General features: G+C 39.5%; 1 protein-coding gene across 1 annotated transcript in view; it reads left to right on the top strand.

Moving 5' to 3' along the window:
* TMEM233 (transmembrane protein 233) overlaps positions 1–25,125 on the top strand; it is a 68,291-nt gene that overhangs the window by 28,804 nt on the left and 14,362 nt on the right. The window contains exon 2 of the mRNA XM_072600298.1: positions 22,686–22,825. Within this exon, the coding sequence (XP_072456399.1) occupies positions 22,686–22,825 (140 nt within the window). The remainder of the gene's footprint in view (positions 1–22,685; positions 22,826–25,125) is intronic.

The raw sequence follows: 25,125 nt of genomic DNA, 5'->3' as shown, positions 1-25,125 counted from the left end.
AGCTTCCAGTTTCATCTGGGAGTTCCAATCCTCTGTCACAGCAGTCTTCTTTGTCCTAGAGAAATTAATGTTCTCCCCAAAGACAACATCACCACTAGTGATGCTTGTAAGATGCTGTACATCTAGAGGAAATATAGAAAATTCACTCAGTCTTCCAGATGTTTCCAGATAGTCACATGTTCCAAACACTATAGGAAAGAAATACAACATGGGATTGGTTATATTTTGACCCAGAAATACCACTACTAGGTTTATGTCCCAAAGTGATTGAAGAAAAGGACTCGTATTTACAAAAAATATCTATAGCAACTCTTGTGCAATGGCCAACAAGTAGAAACTATGGGGGTACCCATTTATTGGGAAATGGCTGAACAAATCATGGTATATAAATAAAAGGAAGTATGAAGGTGCTATAAGAAATTTGGAAAGGGACCAAAGGCTTGTATGAAATGATGCAGAATGAAGTGAACAGATATAGAGAATGTTTTATTTGTCGACCACATTATAAAGGAAAAGAACTTTGAAAATGTCAACATTGTTAATTGTCAGTTCAGCAATGTTAATGTTGATTAATGTTAATGACATTGACCAATCAAGACTCCAGATGACTAATGATGAAATATATTTCCCATCTATTGGTAGAGAGGTGAAACATAGTAGGTACAGAAGGGTATATACCTTTCCAGACAAGAACACTACAACATAAATTTGTTTTCCTTTCTATATATTCAATTATAAGGGAGAGTTTTACTTTGGGAGAGAGAGGAGAGTGAGAGAGTAGTGAGAATAATGAGAGAGAAAAAAGAAAGGAAAGCAAAGAGCATCAATAAAACATTTAAAAATACAGAGAGGCAACTATGAGGGAATTAGAGAGGACCATAAACAAGCCAAGGTTGGTTATATAACATGTTAAAATTTATATATATATGCATATATATATATGTTAAAAGGAAGAAAGCTGAATGTAGTAGAGTAGCAGTATCATATATAATCTCCATTTTCTAGCCTTTGTTTATGGAAATATTCACATTCAATGATTAATTTTTAGTTCATAATAACAAGTAAAATACAACAAATTAAAATGGGGGGTAAACTCAAAAATCTCTAAGGTTCCTTCCAGCTTTAAATTCATGATCCTAGAACTGTGGGTGTATATAAGTTTAATGAACATATTAATGCCATCAGTGTGTGACATTCACCACTGTTTTTCTTTTGTGTGAATTTTCTCTTTGTATAATATGACGTATCTTAAATTATAGTCATCTTTGCCAATCATTCACCAAGCATTTATTAAGTATATATTATGTGCCAGACCATGTGCTAAGTGCTTTTACAAATATTATCTCATTTGATCCTCACAACAACCTTGTAGATGTTATTGTTATCATTCCCATTTTATGGTTGAAGAAACTGAGGCAAACTGAGGTTAAGTGGCTTTTTCAGTTTCATACAGCTAGAAAGTATCTGAAGCCAAATTTGAACTTGGGTCTTCTTGATTCCAAGCCCAGGGTTCTCTCTATTCACTGCACCACCAGCTACCTCTAATACACAACAAACCAATCCAAATTACCATGTCCACTCCACCGAATCCCTGCTTAGGTTTTTGTCGAAATTTTACAAGACATAACAGCTCTGTGCATCTATTTTATAGATGGAGAAACTGAGGCTCATGAAAGTGAAGTGACTTGCCCAAGCTTAAGCAACCAGTGAGAAGGAGAGCCAGGATTTGCCTGAAGGTTTCCTCACTGTAATTCTGGCACTCTTTACATCAGACACATTTTCTGTCTGAACTGGTGCCCTGAAGGTATCTGAGAAATGATACTGTCCACCTCCAGAAAGTCATGGGAAGCAGGGAAACTTCCTCCATGGAAGAACCAGAAAGCCTGGATGATAAAAGCAATTGTATAATGGCAAGGGCTTGAACTTGGAGTCAGGAAGACCTGAGTTCAAATTCCTTCCCAGATACTTAATAGTTATGTGGGGGTGTAGGGAAGACTTGAACCTGTGGTGTGAGGGCTTCCAAGCCCTTTTAGAAGCTGTTTTACACTTTTGGTGTCCACTTGATTCACCAAATTCTCATCTGTAGCTCCAAGAAACTGTAGCATGTGCAGTGGTCACACACCAGTAACCCATTTCAGCAGATGGGCTAAACCAAGTTAAGGGTAACCAAGGGGTCTCAGACCCTTCAGTGAGTTACAGGGGTGTCTATCCCAAGCATGTGAAGACTTTCCCAGCAGAGTGGATGGATGACAACAGTTTGTTCCAGTGGCTAGGAAGGTGGCTGAAGCAGGTGCTGTGGAGTGCTTAGAGCCTGGTCAGACATTGAAGATGCCAAGGTCATCTACCGTGTCCTGGATCATTGCCCATCATCCTGACTTTTGTCTTGCCACTGGACTGTGATGACTCTGGAAGAGAGTGAGGTTGACAACTTTGTGCAACTCTTGCTTGCTTAAATCTGTAGTATGCTAGAATCAAAAGACCTCATCTATACTATTTTTTTACCTATCCCAAAGTCCTGTGGCAATAGGCAAATGGCAAAGTAGCAGGTGCAGATGCACTGGGAGCTACAATTACAATCCTGCAAACAGGAGGCCCAGGCCATAGGGTCATCTTCTCACTGGAAGCAGCAGAGTGATTTGGCATCCCCTTGGGTGTCTGAGCAGTCTTTTCAAAGGACCATACTGTTCATCTCCTGGTAAGAAAAGGGGCTAGAAAAGGTGCCCTAAAAATTATCTTCTTACCCAACCCTGGCATGAATACCATGGCAGGTGGGGCTCCTACCCTGCAATCAAAACACACAGAAATGTACAAAAACTTTTGCAAAGGTTATTCCACTCCACATTCCATGCACACTTATGGAAAACACAAAATCCAGTAAACCTGAAAGACAAACAGCTCTTGTTGCAAGAGAACTCCAAATAGCAGTCCTAAGTATAACAAGGCTGGCAAGTGAAGACCAGCTTACTGAAGTCGGCGCTGGATACATGTTTTTCTGGAGTGTCCAAAGTTAAAAGGAGTACCATGAATCTGGCGTGGGTTTTACCATCAAAACTAATCTAGTCAATAAGCTTGTATGCCTCTGAAAAAGCTGACTGAAATTTTCCAGGTTATATGGCAAGAGGAGTTCAAGGATGCCTCCATTGTCCATCTGTATAAGGGTAAAGAGAATAGATTGTCCTGCAACAGTCACAGGGGGATCTCTCTCTCTTAGTAATTGCTGGCAAAGTTCTTGCTAAAGTCCTCCTTAATAGGCTGATCCTTCACCTGGAAGATGGCCATATACCTGAGAGCCAGTGTGGCTTCAGAAAAGGCCAAGGAACAGTCAATATGGTGTTTGCTGCCCAACAACTCCAGGAGAAATGCCAGGAGCAGAACAGAAGTCTGTACACAACATTTGTAGATCAGACCAAGAACTTTGACACTGTTAGTCATGAAGCCTTATGGAAAATTATGTCAAAATTTGGTTGCTCCAAGAAGTTCATCAATATTGTACATCAATTTCATGATGGCATGTTGGCCTGGGTTCTGGATAGTGGACAATGTTCTCATGCCTTCCCAGTCACCAATGGAGTGAAATAGGGCTGTGTGCTTGTTCCCATGCTTTTTAGCATGATGTTTTCAGTCATATTGACAAATGCTTTCAATGAGGATGAACACAGCATCAAGGTCAACTACCATACTGATGGCAAGTTCTTCTATTTCAAAGGCTATAAGCCAAGACCAAAGTGGAAGGAGTGTTGGTACATGATTTTCTTTTTGCAGATGATTGCGCGCTCAATGCAGCTTCTGAAACTGAGATGCAACAAAGTATGCTGCCTGTGCTAATTTGGTCTAATAATTAACACCAAGAAAACACAGTTGCTCCATCAGCCACCACCACACCATCCATATGTGGAACCATCAGTTACAACAAATGGAGAAGTTTTTAATGCTGTGGATAAGGTCACTTATCTTGGCAGTGTATTTTCCAGGGATGTACATATTGGCAATGAGGTTGATACACGTATTGCCAGAGCTAACTCAGTGTTTGGGATGCTCCGAAGAAAAGTTTGGGAGAGAAGAGGCATTAGACTGACTACCAAACTGAAGGTCTACAGAGCCGTTGTGCTGACCTCATTGTTATGGGTTTGTGAAACATGGACAGTCTACCAGTTCCATGCCAAGAAACTGAATCACTTCCATTTGAACTGTCTTAGGAAGATTTTGAGGATCACCTGGCAGGATAAGATACCAGACACTGAAGTCCGTGCTGGAGCTGAACTGCCAAGCATTCAAACTATGCTTCAGAGATCACAACTGTGATGGGCTGGCCACATTGTTTGAATGCAAAATATACACTTGCCAAAAAGATTATTTTATGGAGAACTCACATGGGGCAGAAAATCACATGATGGCCAGAAGAAATGATACAAAGATACTCTCAAGGTTTCTCTCAAGAACTTTGGATTTGACTGTGCAACATGGGAGACACTGTACAGGACCACTCAACATGGCATGCCCACATCAGAAAGGGTGATGTGCTCTATGAGCAAAGTAGAATTGAGACAGTACAAAGTAAACGCACGATGTGCAAATTTGGGATATCCACCCCAAATGTTCACACGGACTGTCTGTGCCTAACCTGTGGTAGAACATTCTGAGCTTGTATTGGTCTGATCAGCCACAGTTGGACACACTGAAACTTCACTTTACAGTGGTGATGTCATTTTGATCCTCTTCGAAGACAAAGGACAACCAACCAATGCCTCTGAAAAGGAGAGAATGGGCTCATGACAATGTCATTGCCACTTGCATGAAAGTAACATGCCACTGTTATAAGTACATATGCTCCCACCATGATGAAACTTGATGAGGTCAAAAAAAAAAATTTATGAGATCCGGAGACCTTCATCATCAATGTGCCAAAAGAGGACAAGCTAATAATTCTGGGTGACTTTAACACAAGAACAGGCACAGATTACCAGACATGGCAGTGAGTCCTTGGGAGGAGTGGAGTTGAAAACAGTGACAGTAATAGACACTTACTACTGAAGATGTGCATCTCAAGACCTTCTTCTCACCAAAACTGTGTTCCATTTTCCTAAATGCAATAAAACTTCATGGATGTACCCTCACAGCGAACATTGGCATGTAATAGACTATGTCATTGGAAGAAGAAGAGACATACATGATGAGAGTGACAAAGGAAATGTGTGGTGCAGAGTGCTGGACTAATCATAGATTTATCCTCTCCAAGCTAAATATTTGCATTCAGCAAAAGCAGCAGCCTCAAGGAAAATGGCTCCCAGAAGACTTAATGGCAACAGATTAGAGTGGTTCTTCAAGAGGAAACAGTTTGTTGCTAACTTGGAGGGAAAACTTTGACAAAAATGATGAGGAAATTCAGAAACTGTTAAAGGAAAAACAAGAACTTCACAGGGTTTGCCAGCAGAGTAGTTAATCTATCTCTAAGAAAGTAGCTAAATGCTACTCCATCAAAAGCAAAGTGCAAGTGAAGCTCAGAGAGATGCAGGATTCTTGGCTCAAGATGAGGGATCTACTGCTCACGCAAAAGCTGACAGAAATTTTCTAGGTTATATGACAAGAGAAGATTATCCCCCAGGAGTTCAAGGGTGCCTCTATTGTCCATCTCTATAAAGATAAAGGAAATAGATTTTCCTGTGACTATCACAGGGGCTTCTCTCTCTTAGTCATTTAACAAGATTCTTACCAGAGTCTTCCTTAATAAGCTGATCCTTTACCTGAAAGATGATGGTCTATCTGAGAGCCAGTGGCTTCAGAAAAGATCAAGGAACAGTTGACATGGCATTTGTTGCCTGATGACTCCAGGAGAAATGCCAGGAGAAGAACAGAGGTCTACATACATTAGTTGATCTGACTAAGATCTTTAATACTGTCAGACATGAGGGCTTGTGGAAAATTTGGGTGTCCAGAGAAGTTCATCAGTATTGTATGTCAGTTTCATGATGGCATGTTTGCCTGGGTTCTGGAAAGGGATGTTCTTGCACTCTCCCAGTCACTAATGGAGTGAAGCAGGGCTGTGTGCTTGCTCCCATGATTTTTAGCATAATGTTTTAGCAATGTTGTTAGATGCCTTCAAGGAGAATGAAAATGGCATCAAGGTCAGCTACCACGCTGATGGTAAATTATTTAACTTGAAAAAGCTACAAGACTAAAATGGAGGGAGAGTCAGTGCGTGACTTTTTGTTCTCAGATGATTGTGTACTCGAAGCATCCTCAAACTGAGCTGCAACAAAGTATGGATCAATTCTCTGTTGCTTGTGCTAATTTTGACCTAACAATTAACACCAAGAAAAAACAGGTTCTCCACCAGCCAACACCACATCCATTCATCCATTGGTTGCAGCAAATAGAGAAATATTGAATACTGTGAATAAATTTGCTTACCTTAGTAGTACACTTTCCAGGGATATACACATAGATGATGAGGTTGATATACACATTGCCAGAGCTAGCTCAATGTTTGGGAGGCTTCAAAAGAAATTGTGGAAGAGAAAAGATATTAGAGTGCCAACAAACTGAAGAGCTACAGAGCCATTGTGCTGATCTCGTTGTTGTGTGCCTGTAAAACCTGGAGAGTATGTCAGCTCCATGCCAGGAAACTGAATCACTTCCATTTGAACTGTCTTAGGAAGATTCTAAAGATCATCTGTCAGGATAAGTTACCAGACACTGAGGTCCTTGCTTGAACTGAACTGCCAAGCATTCAAACTCTACTGCAAGAGAGCACAACTCCAAGGGGCTGGCCATGTTGTTCAAATAACAAATGAATATTTGCCCAAAAGACTGTTTTACAAAGAACTCACAAAGGCAAATGGTCCCATAGTGGTCAGAAGAAGTGATACAAGGACACTCTCAAGTATCTCTAAAGAACTTTGGAATCAATTGCATGACATGGGAGACTCTGACACAGGACCACCCAGCATGGTGTGCCCACATCAAAGATGCGCTGTGCTCTATGAGTGAAGCAGAATTGCAGTAGCTCAAAAGAAATGTGAGATGCAGGAATTTAAAGACATCTATTCAAATGTTCATATGAACCGAACCCAACTGTGAGCTCATACTGGTCTGATCAGTCACACTTACACACACTGTATCCTGACGCCAACACAATGCTGTTCTTTTTTCCTCTTTGAACACAGAGGACAATAGCCAACCACACCAGCTAAGTGACCTAGGACAAGTCACTTAATCTCTCTATCACTCATCTATGAAATGAAAAAGTTGGATCCAACAGTTTCTGCAGTCCCTTCCACTTCTAAATCTACAATGATTTTCCATTTCTTTCTGAGTCTTTTTCTTCTTGGCCTCATTGTTCAGTATGAAATGTTGTAAATATTCCTAAATGTCTGATATGGCCTTGTTCACAGAATCATAGACTTAGAGCTGAAAGTGATCTTAGAAGACACTCCAAATTTCTTATTTTACAGATCGATACACTGCAACCCACAGAGGGTAAGTGATCTGCCCATGGTCACACAGACAATGAGTTCAAACAATAAGGACAACATCCATTGGTTTCTTTACTAACTTGGGAGTGTTGTAATACTGTTAGTCCATTAAGAGACTTGGAGTAAGGAGGACCTGAGTTCAAATTCTGCCTCAAACACTTATTAGCTGTGTAACCCTGGGCAAGTCATTTAACTGCTATCTCCTTCAGATTCCTCATCTGCAAAATGAATATTATAAACATTACCTTCACATGGCTATTGTGTAGATCAAATGAGATAAGACATGTAATAAACTTTACCTACATTAAAATACTATATAACTATTTTTTTTAAATATTATTGGCAGCTAGGTGGTCTGGTGAGTAGAGCTCTGGGAGATCTGAATTCAAATCTGGCCTCAGGCAACTACTATTTGTATGACTCTGGGCAAGTCACAACCTCTGTCTGCCTCAGCTTCCTCAAGTGTAAAATGAGGATAATTAATTGCATCTATTATATTTCTTAATCTGTAAAATGGGGATAATAATAGAATGTCATATGACTATTGTGAGAAATGAAATGACTCATGCAAACCTTAAAACACTATATGACTGTTAATTTCTATTTCCTTTAACATTGATAGACAAGCATGGCTAGAATTAGCTTCACTGGTCCAAGAGCCCTTGGGGTACAAATCTACTGTATTCTGCCACAGTCTCCTTTCAAATCATTTTTTTAAAAAGTTGTAACACTCATGTCTGGCTCCTCACTCACTTTGGTCCCACAGGTATTTGGGTATCATGTGTCCCTGTAAGAGAGGAGAGGTAGAGGGGCATAAATAAACTTGAGATAACAAGATGCAGTAGCAAGGAATATGTCATCTGTATTTACTGTGGAAGAGAGAGCAGTTCCACCTCTCCCTGTAGAGCATGACCTTTGTCTGCTTGGAGACTGCTGACCGAGAAAAACTGTCTGATTTTCTTCAGTTTTATAATGAATAATATATTCTAGTGAAAGTCACTGTGCCCCAAAGAAGAATGAAGGTGGATCATCATGGGATCTGGAGTGCTTCAGAGAGAGACTTACGGGGGCAGCCAGGATTTCACATCTCTTCCAGAGGGGATTTGGATGACAGAAACAGCTTCGAATAGCATCCTTTCCTTACAGCTTAATTTTCAGATGGGGCAGATGGTAATTTGCAGCCATAGGCCCTCAGAAGTGGATCCTTGCAAACAGCCACAAGGCGTTCTGCTCCTTAAAATAAGGGACCAGGATAAGATTACATGACTGAGCAGCCAGACCTCTCCTGGAACCACAGAGCTGTGGCATTCGAAGGGCCTTCCACCTCCATAAGTCATGAAATTATGAAAGCTCGGGTTTGGAAAGTAACTTGAAACATGACAACATAAATCTGGAGCTGGGAGAACTTAAGGGACCATTCAATTCAACCCCCTTGTTTTATACATGAGGAAATTGTAGCCTCAAGAGAAGAGACTTATCCAGATTTTCACGCCAGGCAAAAACTTGGATTCACATTCAGCAGCTAAGCCTTCCCCTGCCTCTGGGCTGGAACATACTGACACCTAAACTGATCTTCCTAAAGCCAGCATCTAGGTCAGATCCCCGACCCTGCTCAAGAACCTTATATGCCCCTAGGAGAAAATACAGTTTTCTGTTTAAAGTCTTTCACCAGCTGGCTCCAGATGACATTTCCAAGTTTACTTCACATTAGCCTCCTATGAACAGTCTGTGATCCAGCAAACTAATCCACTTATTGTTCTCTGAATTCAGCATCCTATCCCCCACCTTCATGCTTTTGAACAAGCAGTTCTCCATGATTGAGGTGTTCCCCCTTCCTTGCTTCCCCCCCTCAGAATTCTTAGCTTCTTTTAAGACTAAGTTCATACCCCACTTTCCTGCTGCCCCTTGTTATGAGTTTGAATTATTCTGTATGAATTTATCAATTTAAACATGTCCCTTCCCCCAAAAAGAATATGTGTCTTGAGGGCAGGGACTGGTTTTTCGTTAATTTTAAATTTAAATTTTATATTTAAATTAATTTTATTAATTTTTTATTATGTACCTATCCCCTAACATAATGTCTGGTACAGAGTGGGTGTTGAATAAATGTTTGGTGAATAAATGGGTAAAGTAGATACCCTGCTCCCTTCTCAGAAGAAGTGCCTTCAATAAGCCCTCTCTGTCACCCATGCCTGTATCTCACAGTCCTCCCCAGCAAGAGATCTTTACGCAGGAGCACCATTGCAGAGAGAGCCGGAGATGTGCGTGCGTGATTTTTGCATCCACAAACAAGAAATCTGAATTGCATCCAGGAAATTGTTCTCTACTTTCAATTCAACAAACATCAGTGTGTGTGTGTGTGTGTGTGTGTGTGTGTGTGTGTGTGTGTGTGTGTGTGTGTGTGCATGTGCTTCTGCTCAGGACTATAATCTCATCAGCACTGAAGACTCTTTCCACTGAATTAATAGCAACTTGCAAGTAATTTGTAGTCTTCAAGGCTTGTCTGGGACCTGGAGAAGTTAATTGCCAACCCAAAGGCACATGGTTAGTAGGTGTCAGAGGCAAGGTTTGAACCTATATCCTCCTTACTCCAAGGCCAGACCTCTCTCTGCTAGGACACCTTACCTCATTTTTTAAGCTCTTCGTGTATAGAGCACTCTGCTAGGCTTCTGGTGATCCCAAGCTTCTTTTCACACGAGTCCATCTTTTCAATGCTAATATTCTCCCAATAATTCTATGGCTGTCGATCATGGAACCACTCTGGAGGATTCAAAGGGCAGTGGAGGGAGACCCCTGGTGGCTACAGATAGACTTTCCCCTTATTACCAATGATATACTCTCCAGTAATCAAGGGAATCCAACTTATCATTGATCCATCCTTACCTGTTCATCCTGTGAGATTCTCATCTTCATGCTCTCCTAACTTCATCACAGGATCTTTGCAATGTGTTGAGGGAATTCCCTCAATTCCTCTTGTCATTATCAATAATCAATAAGCATTCATTAAGTGCCTACTATGTACCAGGAACTGTACTGAGCTCTGAGGACATAAATAAGAAGAAAGTGTCTAAAGGATCTTACAGTCCAAGGGAAGCTGGAAATGGGGGAGTGGTCAGGGGGTAGTGGGCACTGGGACATAATATCCATGGAGTAGAAACCAAGCAGAGAAACTGTTAGGAAATGGAGAGATGGCTGGAAAATTCTAAACACTCTGTAAAAGGAGACTTTGGGGAGAGTTCTTTGCTCCATTCTCTGGTCCTCCAATCAGAGGAGAGAAGAAATTCAGGGTATGGAGGAGGGGTTAAATATCAAAACTAGAGCAATCCCAATGGAGGGTATAACCTTGGTTAAGCTCGAACTATCACTACTAACCTCTCTGCCACATTTCTCCCAAGACGGCCATGAGGCATGGAAGAGGCAGTGTGGCAGAGTGGAAAGGGCTAAGCCCTCTTTCATAGGACCTAAGTACAAATCTTGCCTCTTCCATTTATTGCCTGGGCAACTTTGGGCAAGTCACAACCTTTCTGGGCCTCAATTTCTGATCTGTGAAAATGAGTGAGTTAGTCTAGATGGTCTCTAAGGTCCCTCTAAGCTGTAAATCTCTGATTGCATTCTCAATGTCCAAAGACAGTATTAATTATGGGTTAACCAGGTAACATCTGATTGAATTATTTAAGGTTTTAGAACAAGAATTGGTCCTTTAACAACAGAAGTTCATAGAATTAGAGCAGAAAAGGACTTCCAAAGTCATCTAGTACAACCCTTTTTATTTTACAGAAAGGAAAACTGATGCCCAGAAGTGTTAAGTGACTTACCCAAAGTCACCCTGGTAATAATTATCAAAGGTGGGATTCAAACCAAGGTCTTCCAAAGGCTGCACTCTTTGCACAGTACTCAGAGCTGGACCTAGAAAATTCCTTAAAGGATGAGAGAGCCACAAACTATGGAACTGGAGGGTTACAGAACAGACATCATTCCATGACGTTTAAAGGGTTCAAGAGATGTAGTTTCTGAGTAATTTATCATTTTATTAATAATCCTAGCATGCTACCAACAAAGTGGGTCATTAACACTCTCAAATGCCAAAGATCAATTATGGTGGTGGGCTCACAGTTTATATATGCAATCAACTTGAGTGAAATCAACTCTGATTGGTTAACAATTAATGAGAGAATGAATATTATAATGAGAAGTAGGCTTATTCCAATGAGGGTCTTGAGGTATGTGACACTGAGGCAACCAAGTCTTGGTCAAAGAGACTTATCAATTTCCATATCGCCTGTCTAACAAAAGGGAGAATTCACATTTTCCTAGATACAGTGAGCAGGAATCCATCCATTCACCTAAACTTAGAATTTCTTTGCTGTCTTTGATTAGATCTTAGTCTGGGTAAGTTTTTACCCCACACTGGTTGATTTCTGGATGAGAAAGAAGAAAAGGGGGAAACCTTGGTCCTAATTCAATAATTAATTAAATACAAGAGAGAAATAATGATTTTTCTCAATTCATTATGAGAGATTAGGCTTCCTTCCCCTGTCCTAGGAGAGACAGTGGTAAAGCGTCACTGATTATGGGATCACAGGGTCATAGAATTAGAACTGGAAAAAATCTCAGAGTCCATCAAGTCCAATCCCCTGATTTTATAGGCAAAAAAAAAAAAAAAGACGAAAAAGATCAAGTGACTTGTCCGATGTAAGCAGAGTTAGAGCATGGGTCATCTGATTCCCTCTGACTCCCAGTTCACTGAGCATATTAATAATACTGATGCCCAGGTTGTAATATGCCATGGGTCATGTTTTGCATTCACTCCAAACCACTTAGGACAGAGATATAGAGAGGCAGAGAGAGAAAGAGAAAGAGAAGTAAAAATAGAAACAGACAGAAGGAGAGAGAGAGAAAGATAGAAACAAAGAGACAGAGAAAGAGGTAGAGAGAGCCCGATATTAGAGGTTTTGAAGAGATAGAATGTTGAACGCTGAGTCAAGAAAACCAAAGCTCAAATCCTAGCAGTGTCTTTGGGCAAGTCATTGACCTCTCAAAGCTTCAATTAATTTATCTGTAAAATGGGGGTAATAATAATACCTACCTTACAGGGTTATTGTGAGGATTGAATGAGATAATATATGTAAAGTATTTTGTAAGATTTAAAGCACTATATAAATGGTAGCTATTAATCTTTTTAAAATTAATTAATATTAAAATTAATTTTTTAATTTAAAAATTAAAATTAATTAAAAATAAATTTAATTAAAATTAATAAATATTAATCTTTTAGAAATTCCTATGGGGTAATGACATAATACATACAGTACTGGATGTGGAGTCAGGAAGACTTGGATTCAAATCCTACTTTAGTCACTTTCATGCTTGGTGACCTTATAAAGGTCACACATCTCTATGCCTCAGTTTTCGCACCTGAAAAAAATTAAGGAGTTGGATTAAATAGCTTTTCTTTCTGGTTCTAAATCTTTGGTATTTGAGTATTTGGTATATTGAGATCAAATTCTTATCCTGCATCCAAGAAATTTTGAGTTGGGTAAAATATATTTTCCTTGAAGTCAGTTAATGTCTGACTTTTGTATGTATTCCCCCAGCTCTTAGCACAGTCCCTGGCGAACAGTAAGCCTTTAATAAGTGTTTGTTGACTGTTTTGAATGGGTTATCACAAAGTTCTGAACTTTGGCTCTAAATCCTGTAAGGATTCTTTTCATTGGAACAAATAGCCATTGAGGTCCCTGACAACTCTTAAATTCTGGGATTCTGGGTATGAAGTGGGTGGTTCAGGAAATATTTTGTTTTGCTTTTGCTTCCTCAGCTAACAACTATGGATCATACTCCAAAGGTTATCAATTATTTCCTATGATGCAAAAAACATAATTTTTAAGCCATTGATTTAGCAAGGAATTGAATGAATGACTAGAAAATTATGTAAGTACTTACATATGTCTCCAGTTTTACACATATATTCCCCACCATTCAAAGGAAATATGCCTCATTATCTGTTCTCTTGAATCAAAATTTAGTTCACATCCTTTATACCACTTTAAAATGTACAAAGAATTTTCCTCACATCAGCCTCCAAGGATGGAGGAGACTTTATGGGGCAGGAGAAAGAATGAACTGAAACCGAATGTTGTAAATTTAAAATAAACAAATTTTTTAAAATAAAATTAAAAAAGGATGAACTGAAAAGACCTGACTCCCAGCTCCATCCTTTCCCAGCCAAGTCACTAGAGTATGTAAGTCCCTTATGGAAACTCACTGCCACAGTGGATAGAGAGCTGGGCCTGAAGTCAAGAATACCTGAGTTCAAATCTGGCCTCAGATATTTACTAGCTGTGTGACCTTGGGCAAGTCACATCACCTCTGTTTGCCTCCATTTCTGTGTAGACTGATTTTGCTTTGTAACAAGGGAAGGTTTGACAGAAGGAGGAGATGGCTATTGGAAAATAAGTATGATATAAAACAAAAGGTATCAACAAAATAAAAGGCTTGGTATATAATAGGTGGTAAATAAATGCTTATTCAATTGTATTTGGATTAGTGAATAGTGATACAAATGGCCCCAAAAAGGCATCAATAAAATATATATTTCAAATGAACAGAAGAAAACAAAAATATAGTCAGTCAACTGGCCCCTACTTTGTGCCAAGAACTATGGGAAACACTGGGACAAAAACAGATCAGTTTTGCTTCTACTTTGATTTATCTTAGAGATATATTTATTTTTTACATTTTAAAAACTATATAACAAAGATTAACAGTTTCTTATGTGAGCCTCCTTCATATTCTTCTTTATAAATTTTGTTACTTGAATTTAATAGGCTATTGCTATGCCAGAAGACACAATGAATATGCTAGATTCAGAGAAGTATAGGAAGATCTATAGGAACTGATGCAAAGTGAAGCAAGAGAAATCAGGGAGACAATATACACAATGATTACGACAATATAAATGAAAATAAAACAAATTAAAATTAATAGAATGTAATCATAATGGCGAAACTTGACTCGCAAAGGAAAGTTGAGAAAATTCACCTCCCATCATTCTTTGCAGTAGAACTATTTGCTCTCAAACTTGGCTGATGGATTGGTCATTTTGCTGAACTGGTGTAGTAATTTTTTTATTCCTTACTACAAGGAATGACTCTGTGGGTAGGCAAAGGGGATGGAATATATTTGGAAATGAAGGTGATGTAAAAACAAAATATACCCATTTTTAGTTTTTAATGCAAAAGAGAGGACTGTAATATAATAGTAGTGATACAGCAACAAAAATAAATTTTGAAAAACTTAGCCTTTTAGCCATCTTTGAATCTTGAGTTAAATTCAACTCTACAAACATTTATTGTTTAGTGATTTTGACAAACATTTAACAACAAACAATCATCTGATATTTAGGCAAAAGTGCCTACTGTGTTCAAGGCAGAAGATGTTAACAGGGGCAGGGATTTCAAGGACTGAAATCAACCTATTTGAAAGTTCCTAAAGTTTGAGATGATTGTGCCAATCAGTTCATGTTGAATCTGGTAACCATTCCCACCTTTAATTCTGTGTCTCTGTGATTGAACACTGACTCAGTTTGCAGAGATGATTCAGTTAAAGGAAAGAGAAAGATGTGTAGTATTATTGGGTATCTCCTTGGCTTACAATATTTTCATGCACATAATCATGCTTAATGTATCATGGGGAAGGGGAGGGGTGACTATAATTGGAGAGTTAGGATTTAGAGATTGGAAATCATGGATCTTACTGAGATGTAAGATAGGGTAGTGGCTATAACCATCATAAATATTAGTCTCAGTCCATAATAGTCCATGGTGGGGGAGGGTGGGGAAAAACAGAGGAATGTCAGCCAGAATAGTATACAGTGGGGACTTTGTGTGCCTAGAGTTAAGAAGACTTGGTAGGTAACTTCAAACATCAACCAACTGGGCTTGTGATATCACTGGTTGTGTTCAGCACCCTGGACAGAAACTATTCCTGAATCTAAAACTAATAACAATAATAATAGCTCATATTTATATAGTACCTAATATGTGTCAGGCACTGTGTGCTTCATAGATTTTATCTCATTCGATCCTCACAACAACCTAGAGAGGGAGGTGGTATTATTATCCCGATTTTAGAGTTGAGGAAACTGACAGATAGCAGTTAGGTAACTTGTCCAAGGTCATAGCTAGTAAGTGTTTGAGGTGAGACTTGAAATCAGGGCTTCCTGAGTCTAAGTCCAGTGCCCCACTGTGCTACCTAAGTGCCTTGAGGGGCAGCTATGGCTGCCAGCTAGTCCTGTTTTCATATCTTGATGATTAACTTATCACCGGGCAGTAGAGAAAGGAGCACTCCTTCATGTTCTTATACCTCAAAAAATCAAGACCAGAAATATCAATATTTACCTCACATCTCTAACTGGATATTCCATAGATATCTTACACTCAACATGTCCAAAACCGAATTCGTTAGCTTTCCCCCAAAATCCTTTCCCTCTTCCTACCTTCCCTATTACTATCAAGGGCATCCACATCTTTGTTGTCACCCAGTCTTACAATCCAGGTGTTGCCCCCAATATCTCTCTCTCTCTGTCTCTCTCTCTGTCTCTCTCTCTGTCTCTCTGTCTCTCTGTCTCTCTGTCTCTCTCTCTCTCTCTCTCTCTCTCTCTCTTTCTCTCTCTCTCTCTCTTCCTCTCTCTGTTCCTCTCTCTCTTCCTCTCTCTCTTCCTCTCTCTCTCTGTCTCTGTCTCTCTCTCTGTCTCTGTCTCTCTGTCTCTGTCTCTCTGTCTCTGTCTCTCTGTCTCTCTCTCTCTCTTCCTCTCTCTCTTCCTCTCTCTCTTCCTCTCTCTCTTTCTCTCTCTCTCTGTCTCTCTCTCTGTCTCTCTCTGTCTCTCTCTCTCTGTCTCTGTGTGTGTGTCTCTCTCTCTGTCTCTCTCCCCCCCCCCACTATATCTAATCTGTTGCCAAATGCTATATATTCTACCTTCACAACTCCTCTCAAACACACCCCCTTCTCTCCTCTGACACTGCCAACACCCTCACACAGGCTGTCATCTCCTCATGCCTGTACTATTTAAATAGCCTCCTAGTTGACCTCCTTGCATCAGATTTCTCCCCACTCCAGTCCATCTTCAACTAATGTAACATTAATCAAGGGAGCACACTTGAGGGCTACTGCTGTGAATATATATTTAGGGTGGAATTGCGCAGTAAAAGCACTCTATTCAAAACTAAACTTTATTCAAGAAACTAAAACATTCACAATTCATAGCAACATAACAAACTTGCTTACACAAAAGTATATCACATAACACAGCATACCCTACCACCTTATACTTGTTTATACAATCAAGGGATCCCAGGCCAGGGTCTTCTCTAGCACAACACATCCTCAGGGGCAGCAGAGAACACAACACACTAGGTCACAGTAGGTTACAATCCCCTTAATCCAAAAAAGAATGTCCAAGTAAAGTCTTCTTGGGAGTGTGTCCTTCTCCCCACTCCACTGGTACAGACTCCCACTTGTCACTCTCAGGTGGACACATGCTCAAATAAGCCAAAGAATCCAAGTTCTAACACTGCTGCAGTCCCCACTTCCAAGTCCTAAGGGGTGGCTGGGCAACAAAGCCAACAAGGTGGGTCCTTGCGGGTCACAGCACTTCCCCCATCCCACCATAGACAACTCCACCCCCTACATCCCAACCCATCCTAGGAAGATGCAGCAGGAAAACACTCTTACTGCTCCTGCCTTGCTGCAAAGCCTCTATCTTGACTCAGAACTGAGTCCCAAACTCCACAGTTCCTCCTCCTGAGTGTCCAGGGGTCAATTGCTCCCAGATCCTGCCTAAGTCTGCAAGCAGGCATCTCTCTGCTCCCGATCCATGTCTCATCTCACAGGGGAAGGGACTGCTCCCTTCCAAGCTCTCCCTGTTCCTGCCTGGGTCACTGGATGGAGAGAGCACTAACGTCTGGGCTCACAAAGCCAGGGGGCCTTTAACAACAACTACCCAGGGTCTCCTCCAGGACATCAAGAGTTCTTCTCATGAGCAGTCATTCCAAGCCCTTCACAACCTAAGCCCCTCCTACCTTTCTAGTGCCTTTACACCTTACTCGCCTCTATGCATCCTCACTATTCCTTGCACATGACATTCTATTTCCCATCTCAATACATTTTTCCTGGCTGTCCTCCTTGTCTAGAATGCTTTCCCTCTTTGTCTCTGCCTCCTGTCTTCCCTTGTTGTTGTTCAGTCATTTTCAGTCATGTGCAACTCTTCATGACTCCATTTGGGGAGATGCTTTGTATAGATAGCACTGACCTTTGAAGCACAAAAATCCTGAGGGTGCTTGAGATGTGTTGAATATCTGAATACTTTTATCAGGTGCTGGGAGTTTATCCCTACAGAATTGGAAACTGGGCATACCAGTTATAGGAAAAGACTACATGGAGCTTTTTGTCAATAACATATTCAGCTGAAAGAAACACAGAAGACTGCTAACCAATGTAGAGGAAATGTAAGAAATCCTCAATTTATTCCTAAGCCCAAATAAGATGAAATAAGGGTGGAAATTGAAGAGTTCCTGAAATCTGGAGTTGGAAAAACTGAAAAACATGATACTGATAATCTGCACTTATCACAACTCCTGACGCATCTAATAATGAAATGGGTGGCCAAAATCATGCTGGTCTCAAATGATTTTGAAGGGAAAGTGGTCCTATTTAAAATAGAATTTCACAAAACCCTTTTTGAGTTAAACAACACGAATCCAAGTAATAAATCAACTCTACTTGATGCAGATGGGTAACATCTTGGACAGAATGCTGGCCTTGGAGTCAGGAAAACCTGACTTGGAATCTTTCCTAACTGTGTGACTCTGGGCCTCTCTGCCTCAGTCCCTTGGCCTCTCTGCCTCAGTGCTTTCACCTGTAAAATGAAGGCATTGGACTCATTGGCCCCTAAGAACCCTTGCAAATCTAAATCTATAGTTCCACACCAAAAGAGTAACATTAAAAGAGTATCTATTATGGCTGTCATTCCCTTCATGAATAAGCATATTCTCTGACAGTATTTAACAAAGTATTAAACAGCACCTACTGTGTGCCAAGTGCTTTACAAATATTATCTCATTTAAGCCTCTCAACAACCCTGTGAGATAGGTACTGTTATTATTCACATTTACAGTTAAGGAAACTGAGGCAAAGACAGGGTAAGTAACTTTCCCTGAGTCACACAGCTAGGTCAGATTTGAACACAAATCTTCCTTACCCCAGTCCCAACACTCTAGCCACTGCATCACATAGCTGTCAAGGAATCTACAAGGAGTTGAAGCAGTATAAAAGATTAACAATTCAATGTCAATCTAAAACTATTTTGGAGAGGCCTGATAACCAAATGAAAGAGAGAGGAGGGGGAGGGAATACAGACAGAAAGAAGCAAAAGGAGAGATTGATTGAGAGAGACAGAGAAAATGGAGAGATGAGAAGAGAGGGAGAGAGGAAAAGAGAGAAACAATGAGAGACAGAGAGATAGATTGAGAAAGATATGGAGAATAGGAGAAGAGAGAGAGGGAGAAAAGAGAAGAAAGGGAGAAAGAAAGAGACAGAGAATGACCGACTGAGAGAAATAGAAAGGATGGGCAGAGAGAGACAGAGACAGAGAAAATGGGGAGGAAGAAGAGAAAAAGAGGGTGGGGAGAGAGCTTGTGACCTACTGACATAATGAATGAGAGAACTGTTCCATTAAAGAAAGTGACTAAAACTAGTTTTCTGCAGAATTTGAAAGTGGCAAGTCCAGATAAGTTCCACAAAACTCAAATGCTTCACTGTGGCACACAAATAAATTACTAGTAAGCCAATTTGTCAGTTTCCTCTAATGCAGGTCAGATTCTGTCTTAACTGAAAGCATAATGTATTTATTAATAAAAGATGAGAACACCAGTAACTCCCCAAAATATAGGTCAATTACATGTTGGTGTACTTTATACAGAGCATTCACAGTTTGTTTTACTCAAAAAAAATCTATGAGTGCAAGATAGCTATAGGTTGACTGATAGGCTAAAAAGGGGGTGGCTAAAAGTCCCGGGAGAGAATTTCAGCAACTCGTTCTCAATTCATTTATAACTGAGAGAGCTGCCAGAAAGCACTATAACATTTAAACTGCCTTTATGGAGTAACTCTTCTGATTCTGTTCCTAATTCATGGTTTATGCATATATTGCAAGTATACAAAATAGACCTAAAGTTATTGATAATGCAAGAGACTGATTTTTTTTGTCCACATACAAAACTTTTCCCTATTTAAAACACTCCAATATTACGTAATATCAAGACCAATTGATATAAAATGTGACATCTTCCAGAAAGAGTTTAAGTGGTTCTGCCTAGCCTTGTATGATATATATCTATATGTGTATATGATATATGATATAGACATATACATATATGTATGTGTGTGTGCATGTGGGTGTATGTAGGTATGTATATATATATATACAAATACATACATCTATGTGTATGTGTGTACATACACACATATACATGCACATATACATATATGTATACACATTCACATACACATAAACATACACATACACATATATATGTATGTGTATATACATATATATATACATATGTGCAGTGGATAGAGTGCCAGGCCTGGAGCCAGGAAGACTCATCTTCCAGAGTTCAAATCTGGGCTCAGACACTTACTAGCTGGGTGATCCTGGCAAGTCATTTCACTCTGTTTGCCTCAGTTTCCTGATTTGTAAAATGAGTTGAATAAGGAAATGACAAACCACTCCAGCACCTTTGCCAAGAAAACCCCAAATGGGGTCATGAAGAGTTGAACACGATTGAAAAACAATTGAACAACCATATAGAACTAATTGAATATGTCTTTCAATTCAAAGAGAAAGTCATACTAAAACTGAATTAATCATATCAATCTCTTGATGTAGATGGAGACTATCATCAGGTTATGCAATAAGTAGATATTTCACCTCTTGGAAACTTTTTTCCAAAGATACCAAAATGTCACTTGGACTAAATAAGTATAAAATGCTTAGAGTGCACCAAGGAAAAATAGAGACCAAAGGCTTTGTGCTTAAATCCAGAGCTCAAATTGAACCAGTAGATAAAATAAATACCTTGTCTTCTCCCTCTGGCCCAGATATAGCAAACCTAAAGTTGTCAAAGAAAAAGCTAAGTCTTTTGTATGTCAGTTAAGACACTAACATCCTGGGGCAGCTAGGTGAACACCAGCCCTGGAGTCAGGAAGACCTGAGTTCAAATCTCACCTTAGACACTAGCTGTGTGACCTTAGACAATTCACTTAACCCTTATTGCAGGGGAGGGAAGAGGGAAGGAGAGAGAAATTAACATCCTGATATCATATTAACAAGAAAGACATATTTAAAGCAATTAACACTTAAACATTATGTATACCCTTGGTATGGGAAAATGAACAACAAATCTGGATGATATCCCTCTCTTCCCCCCAAAATTAAATAAATAACCAAGCATTTTTCAAGCACTTGTTATGTGCAGATACTGTGCTAAGTACTGGGGATACAAATATAAGCAAAAAGACAGTCTTTACCTTCACGGAGCTTATATTATAATGGGGGGAGATAACACACAAATGGAAACTAAAAGCAGAGAGAGAGAAGAAATGGTACCCAAATGGAAAATGGTGGCATGGTGGTAAAGTCTTGAGAGTCAAGATATTAATGAGAGAAGATATTAATGAACTACAAGGTTCATTGCTGCAAGATAGTTACAGAAAGAATAACACATCCTAGTCAAAAAAGAGGAAGATGGTAGATAGATAGATAGATAGATAGATAGATAGATAGATAGATAGATAGATAGATAGATAGATAGATAGATAGATGGATGGATGGATGGATGGATGGATGGATGGATGGATGGATGGATGGATGGATGGATGGACAGATAGATGATAGATAAATAGATAGATAGATAGATAGATAGATAGATAGATAGATAGATAGATAGATAGGCTCAAGATGCACTAATTTAAAATTTTATTCCATGTCCAAATGCCTTTGAAATAACTTTGAAACCAATAGACCTCCCATCATAAGGCAATAGCAAAGACTGATCGCAGGTATATACCACTGGATTTGTCAGGTGTCACCAAAAGTCATCCATCTCTGGACACAGTCTACCAAATGACTGAGATCCCAGAAGGAACCAAAAGGCTCTATGTAGGTGACAGTCACATTAATTCATTCAATAACACATCAATAAAGAAACATCAGACAGATAAATGGCTGAGACATGCATTTTATTTTCAAGATAAAAGAGTTAATTATATAATTAAGAATTGTCATTGGTACCTGAAATTACAGAAAGGTCATCTTTCCTTTGGGTTTTATTTCAACCTTTATTTATCAATGCAGTGAATTACTGGTGAAGTTGTGCACTGCAGATTGTAAAAATTTCGCATTTACAAGATACTAGAAAGACCCAATCAAGTGGCTAAAATTCTATATCAGAAGTTCTGTCCTTTTTGAACTAACCCTACAAATCCTACAATATCCTTGAGAATTCAGCAATGAACTGTACTGTAACTAGCACACCATGGTAGAGAAAATCATTGCCTACAACATCCATTAAATTTCAGAATGATGTTTTTAAAAGAAGCCACCATGTTGAATACCCCTAATCTCCAAGCTCTATAAAAAGTTTTCAATAGTGCAAGAAATCAGTATCAAGTTGGAAAAGGGCAAGGTACATGCCATTCTTATCATCCCATCCACTACTGGAAGACATTGTCAATGAGTTTACTTTCCAAGTTCTTGCATTCACTTACCAAAAAAAGTCATTTGTTCAATAGACTGCAGAACATCAAGTATAAAAGAGTAGAGAGTGATTTCTCCTGGAATTATTTCTATATGAATCCCATAAAAAGAGATGACAATGAGATGATGGTTATAATAACAACAATAACTAATGTTTAATAAAACTTGTAATACCCACATGATATAGGCTTTATCATCCACATGTCACAGATGAGAAAACTGAGGCTCAGAGAAGTGGAGATCAGGTCATCAATGAAAGCAGTACCCTGGCATTCAAGATGGTGAAGTCACTGTCTGACTCTTGGAAATTTGATTGCCAAAGCAGTCTCAGCTTGGGGGTCATTGGGTCTATTTCCATCTCAAAGCCCTATCGTCACCAGTTCTCCCTTTCTGTCCTGCAGTCTCTAAACAGCTTTAACCAAGGTGACATAGAAGGGTCAAAGAGATTGGGTCGAAACGCCAAGTGGGTTGCTATTGCATCAATCATCATTGGCCTTCTGATCATCGCCATCTCTTGTGCGGTCCACTTCACAATGGAAAGGTAAGCAAACTTCTTTTCCTGTCCTTTCCAAAGAGACCTGGTCTTCCTTAAATGCCCTCTTGACACCCTCAGGCCATCAAAGGTCTGATTTCTCAATAACCCAATAACCTAATTTTTAGTAGGCATGCTGCCTGACTTCTCTCAGGTTTCTGGGCATGAAGTTAATTTTAATTCTCAGTGTTAATCCCTTATGTAAACAGATGAACTCTGTTTACCTTCTTTCCTAGGCTCATGAAAAGATTTCTCCAACTATCTAGATTGGTCTTCCTTAGATAGTGACACCTACCATTGAGGTCTTCAAAGAAGACAGAATAATGACAGGACAAAGAAGACATGCCTGGAAATTACAAGTCCAGCTTGGTCCCAGGATACAAATTTAGACCTGAAAGGGACCTCTGAAAGTTAAATCTGGAAAGGACCTTAAAATATTCAATATTAAACAATATAACATCACATGTCAGAGCTGGAAGAGACCTTAGAACATGAAATGTCAGAGCAAGGAAGGATCTTAGAAAACAGATTATCAGAACTGGGAAAGACCTTAGAATACAAAATGTTAGGGTTGGGAAGACCTTTAGAATGTATAATGTAAGAGCTTAAGGGGACCTTAGGACATATAAAGTCAGAGCTGGGAGGAATAATGGAAGAGAGATTGTCAGAGCTGGGAAGGACTTTGGAAGACAAAATGTCAGTTAGGAAGGCGCTTGAGCATACAGTGTCATACCTGAGATGGGACTTAGAACACAGAAAGTCAGCTTGAAATGACTTTAGAACATAAAATACCAAAGTTGGAAGAGACTTTAAAATCATGAATCCATAGAATGTTAGAGTTGAAAGGGATGGTAAAGGCCATATAATCCAACCCCACCACTTTACAGAGAAGTAAACTGAGTCAAAGAGAGATTAAATAAAGGACTATATTCAGTTCCAAGTTAATTGATCAGCAAAATTCATTTATTAATCAACAGAAATTCATCAAGAACCTACTCCATGCCAGTCATTGAGTTACAAGTTTGGGACATAAAGACAAAAATGACACCTTCTCTGCCTTCAAAGAGGTCATCTTCTGTTGGAAAAGACAATGGGAGCAACAAATATATGCAGAGAGCATATAAAACCACTTTGGGGGGAGGACACGGGGAGCTTGAGAAACCAGGAAAGGCTTCATGTAGAGAATACTTGAATTGAGTCTTAAAAGAAACAAGGGATTACATGGTCAGATCTGAACTTTAGGAAAATTGTTTTGATAGTCATGTGGAATAAATTAGAAAGGGGAAAAAGGAATAAGGAGATCAGTTAGGAGACCATAGCAACCAGGAACGTGTTGGAAGTAGCTTGTACCAGTTATGGAATTATTTTTGTCCATCAGTCATATCCAATTCTTTGTGATGCCGTTTGGGATTTTCTTAACAAAGGTACTAGAGTGGTTTGCCATTTCCCTGCTCCAGGTCATTTTTCAGATGAGGAAACTGAGGCAAATAGGGTTACATGATTTGCCCAGGATCACACAAGTAGTAAGTGTCTAAGGGCAGATTTGAACTGAGGTCCTCCTGACTTGAGGGTCAGCACTCTACCCAGCGTGCCACCTAGCTGCCAGCTATCGAGAGCCAATTGTTAAATTTTTCAGTGTATTTACCTTGGAAATTGTGAATTACTACAAATCAGGGCTTGATTTGTTTTGTTGCTTGTCTAGACCTAAGATAGTGATGGAGAAAACGTTAATGATACTGATTAAATTTAAAAGTGTGTCATACATACTTTTTTTTGGAAGGTCAGTTATTAAATATTAAACATTAAATATTAAATGTTACTAGTTGCAACAGTCAAGGTGAGAAATGATGAGGACCTGAAACAGGGTGGTAGCTATATGAATAGAGGGAAAGAGCTGAATGAGAGAAAGGTGGAAAAAGATTTGGCAATTTACTAGATATAAGAAGTCAGGGGGAGTGAGATGTAAAGGATAGCCCCTATGGTGCAAACGTGGGAGATGAGAAAGTAGTACCCTCAAACGTGGGAGAGACTTTGGAGGAAAAATGCATTTGGGGAGGAGGGAAGGAGAAAGGATAATGAGTTTTGGTTTGGGTCTGGCGATTTTGAAATATCCATGGGATGTCCAGGTCTAAATGTTTAATAAGCAATTTGGGGATATCAGATTGAAGTTTGGAAGAGTGGTTGGGGCTTGGTATGTAGATTTAAGAGTCACCTGCAAAGAAATGTAAGTTTAATCCATTTAGTGAGCATATAAAGCGACAAAATATATATGGAGAGAAGGACTAAGACAGAACCTTGAGGGATACTCA

Source organism: Notamacropus eugenii, chromosome 4, assembly GCF_028372415.1.
Source record: "Notamacropus eugenii isolate mMacEug1 chromosome 4, mMacEug1.pri_v2, whole genome shotgun sequence".
NCBI classification, from domain to species: domain Eukaryota; kingdom Metazoa; phylum Chordata; class Mammalia; order Diprotodontia; family Macropodidae; genus Notamacropus; species Notamacropus eugenii.
This window is presented reverse-complemented; position numbering and strand designations above follow the sequence as displayed.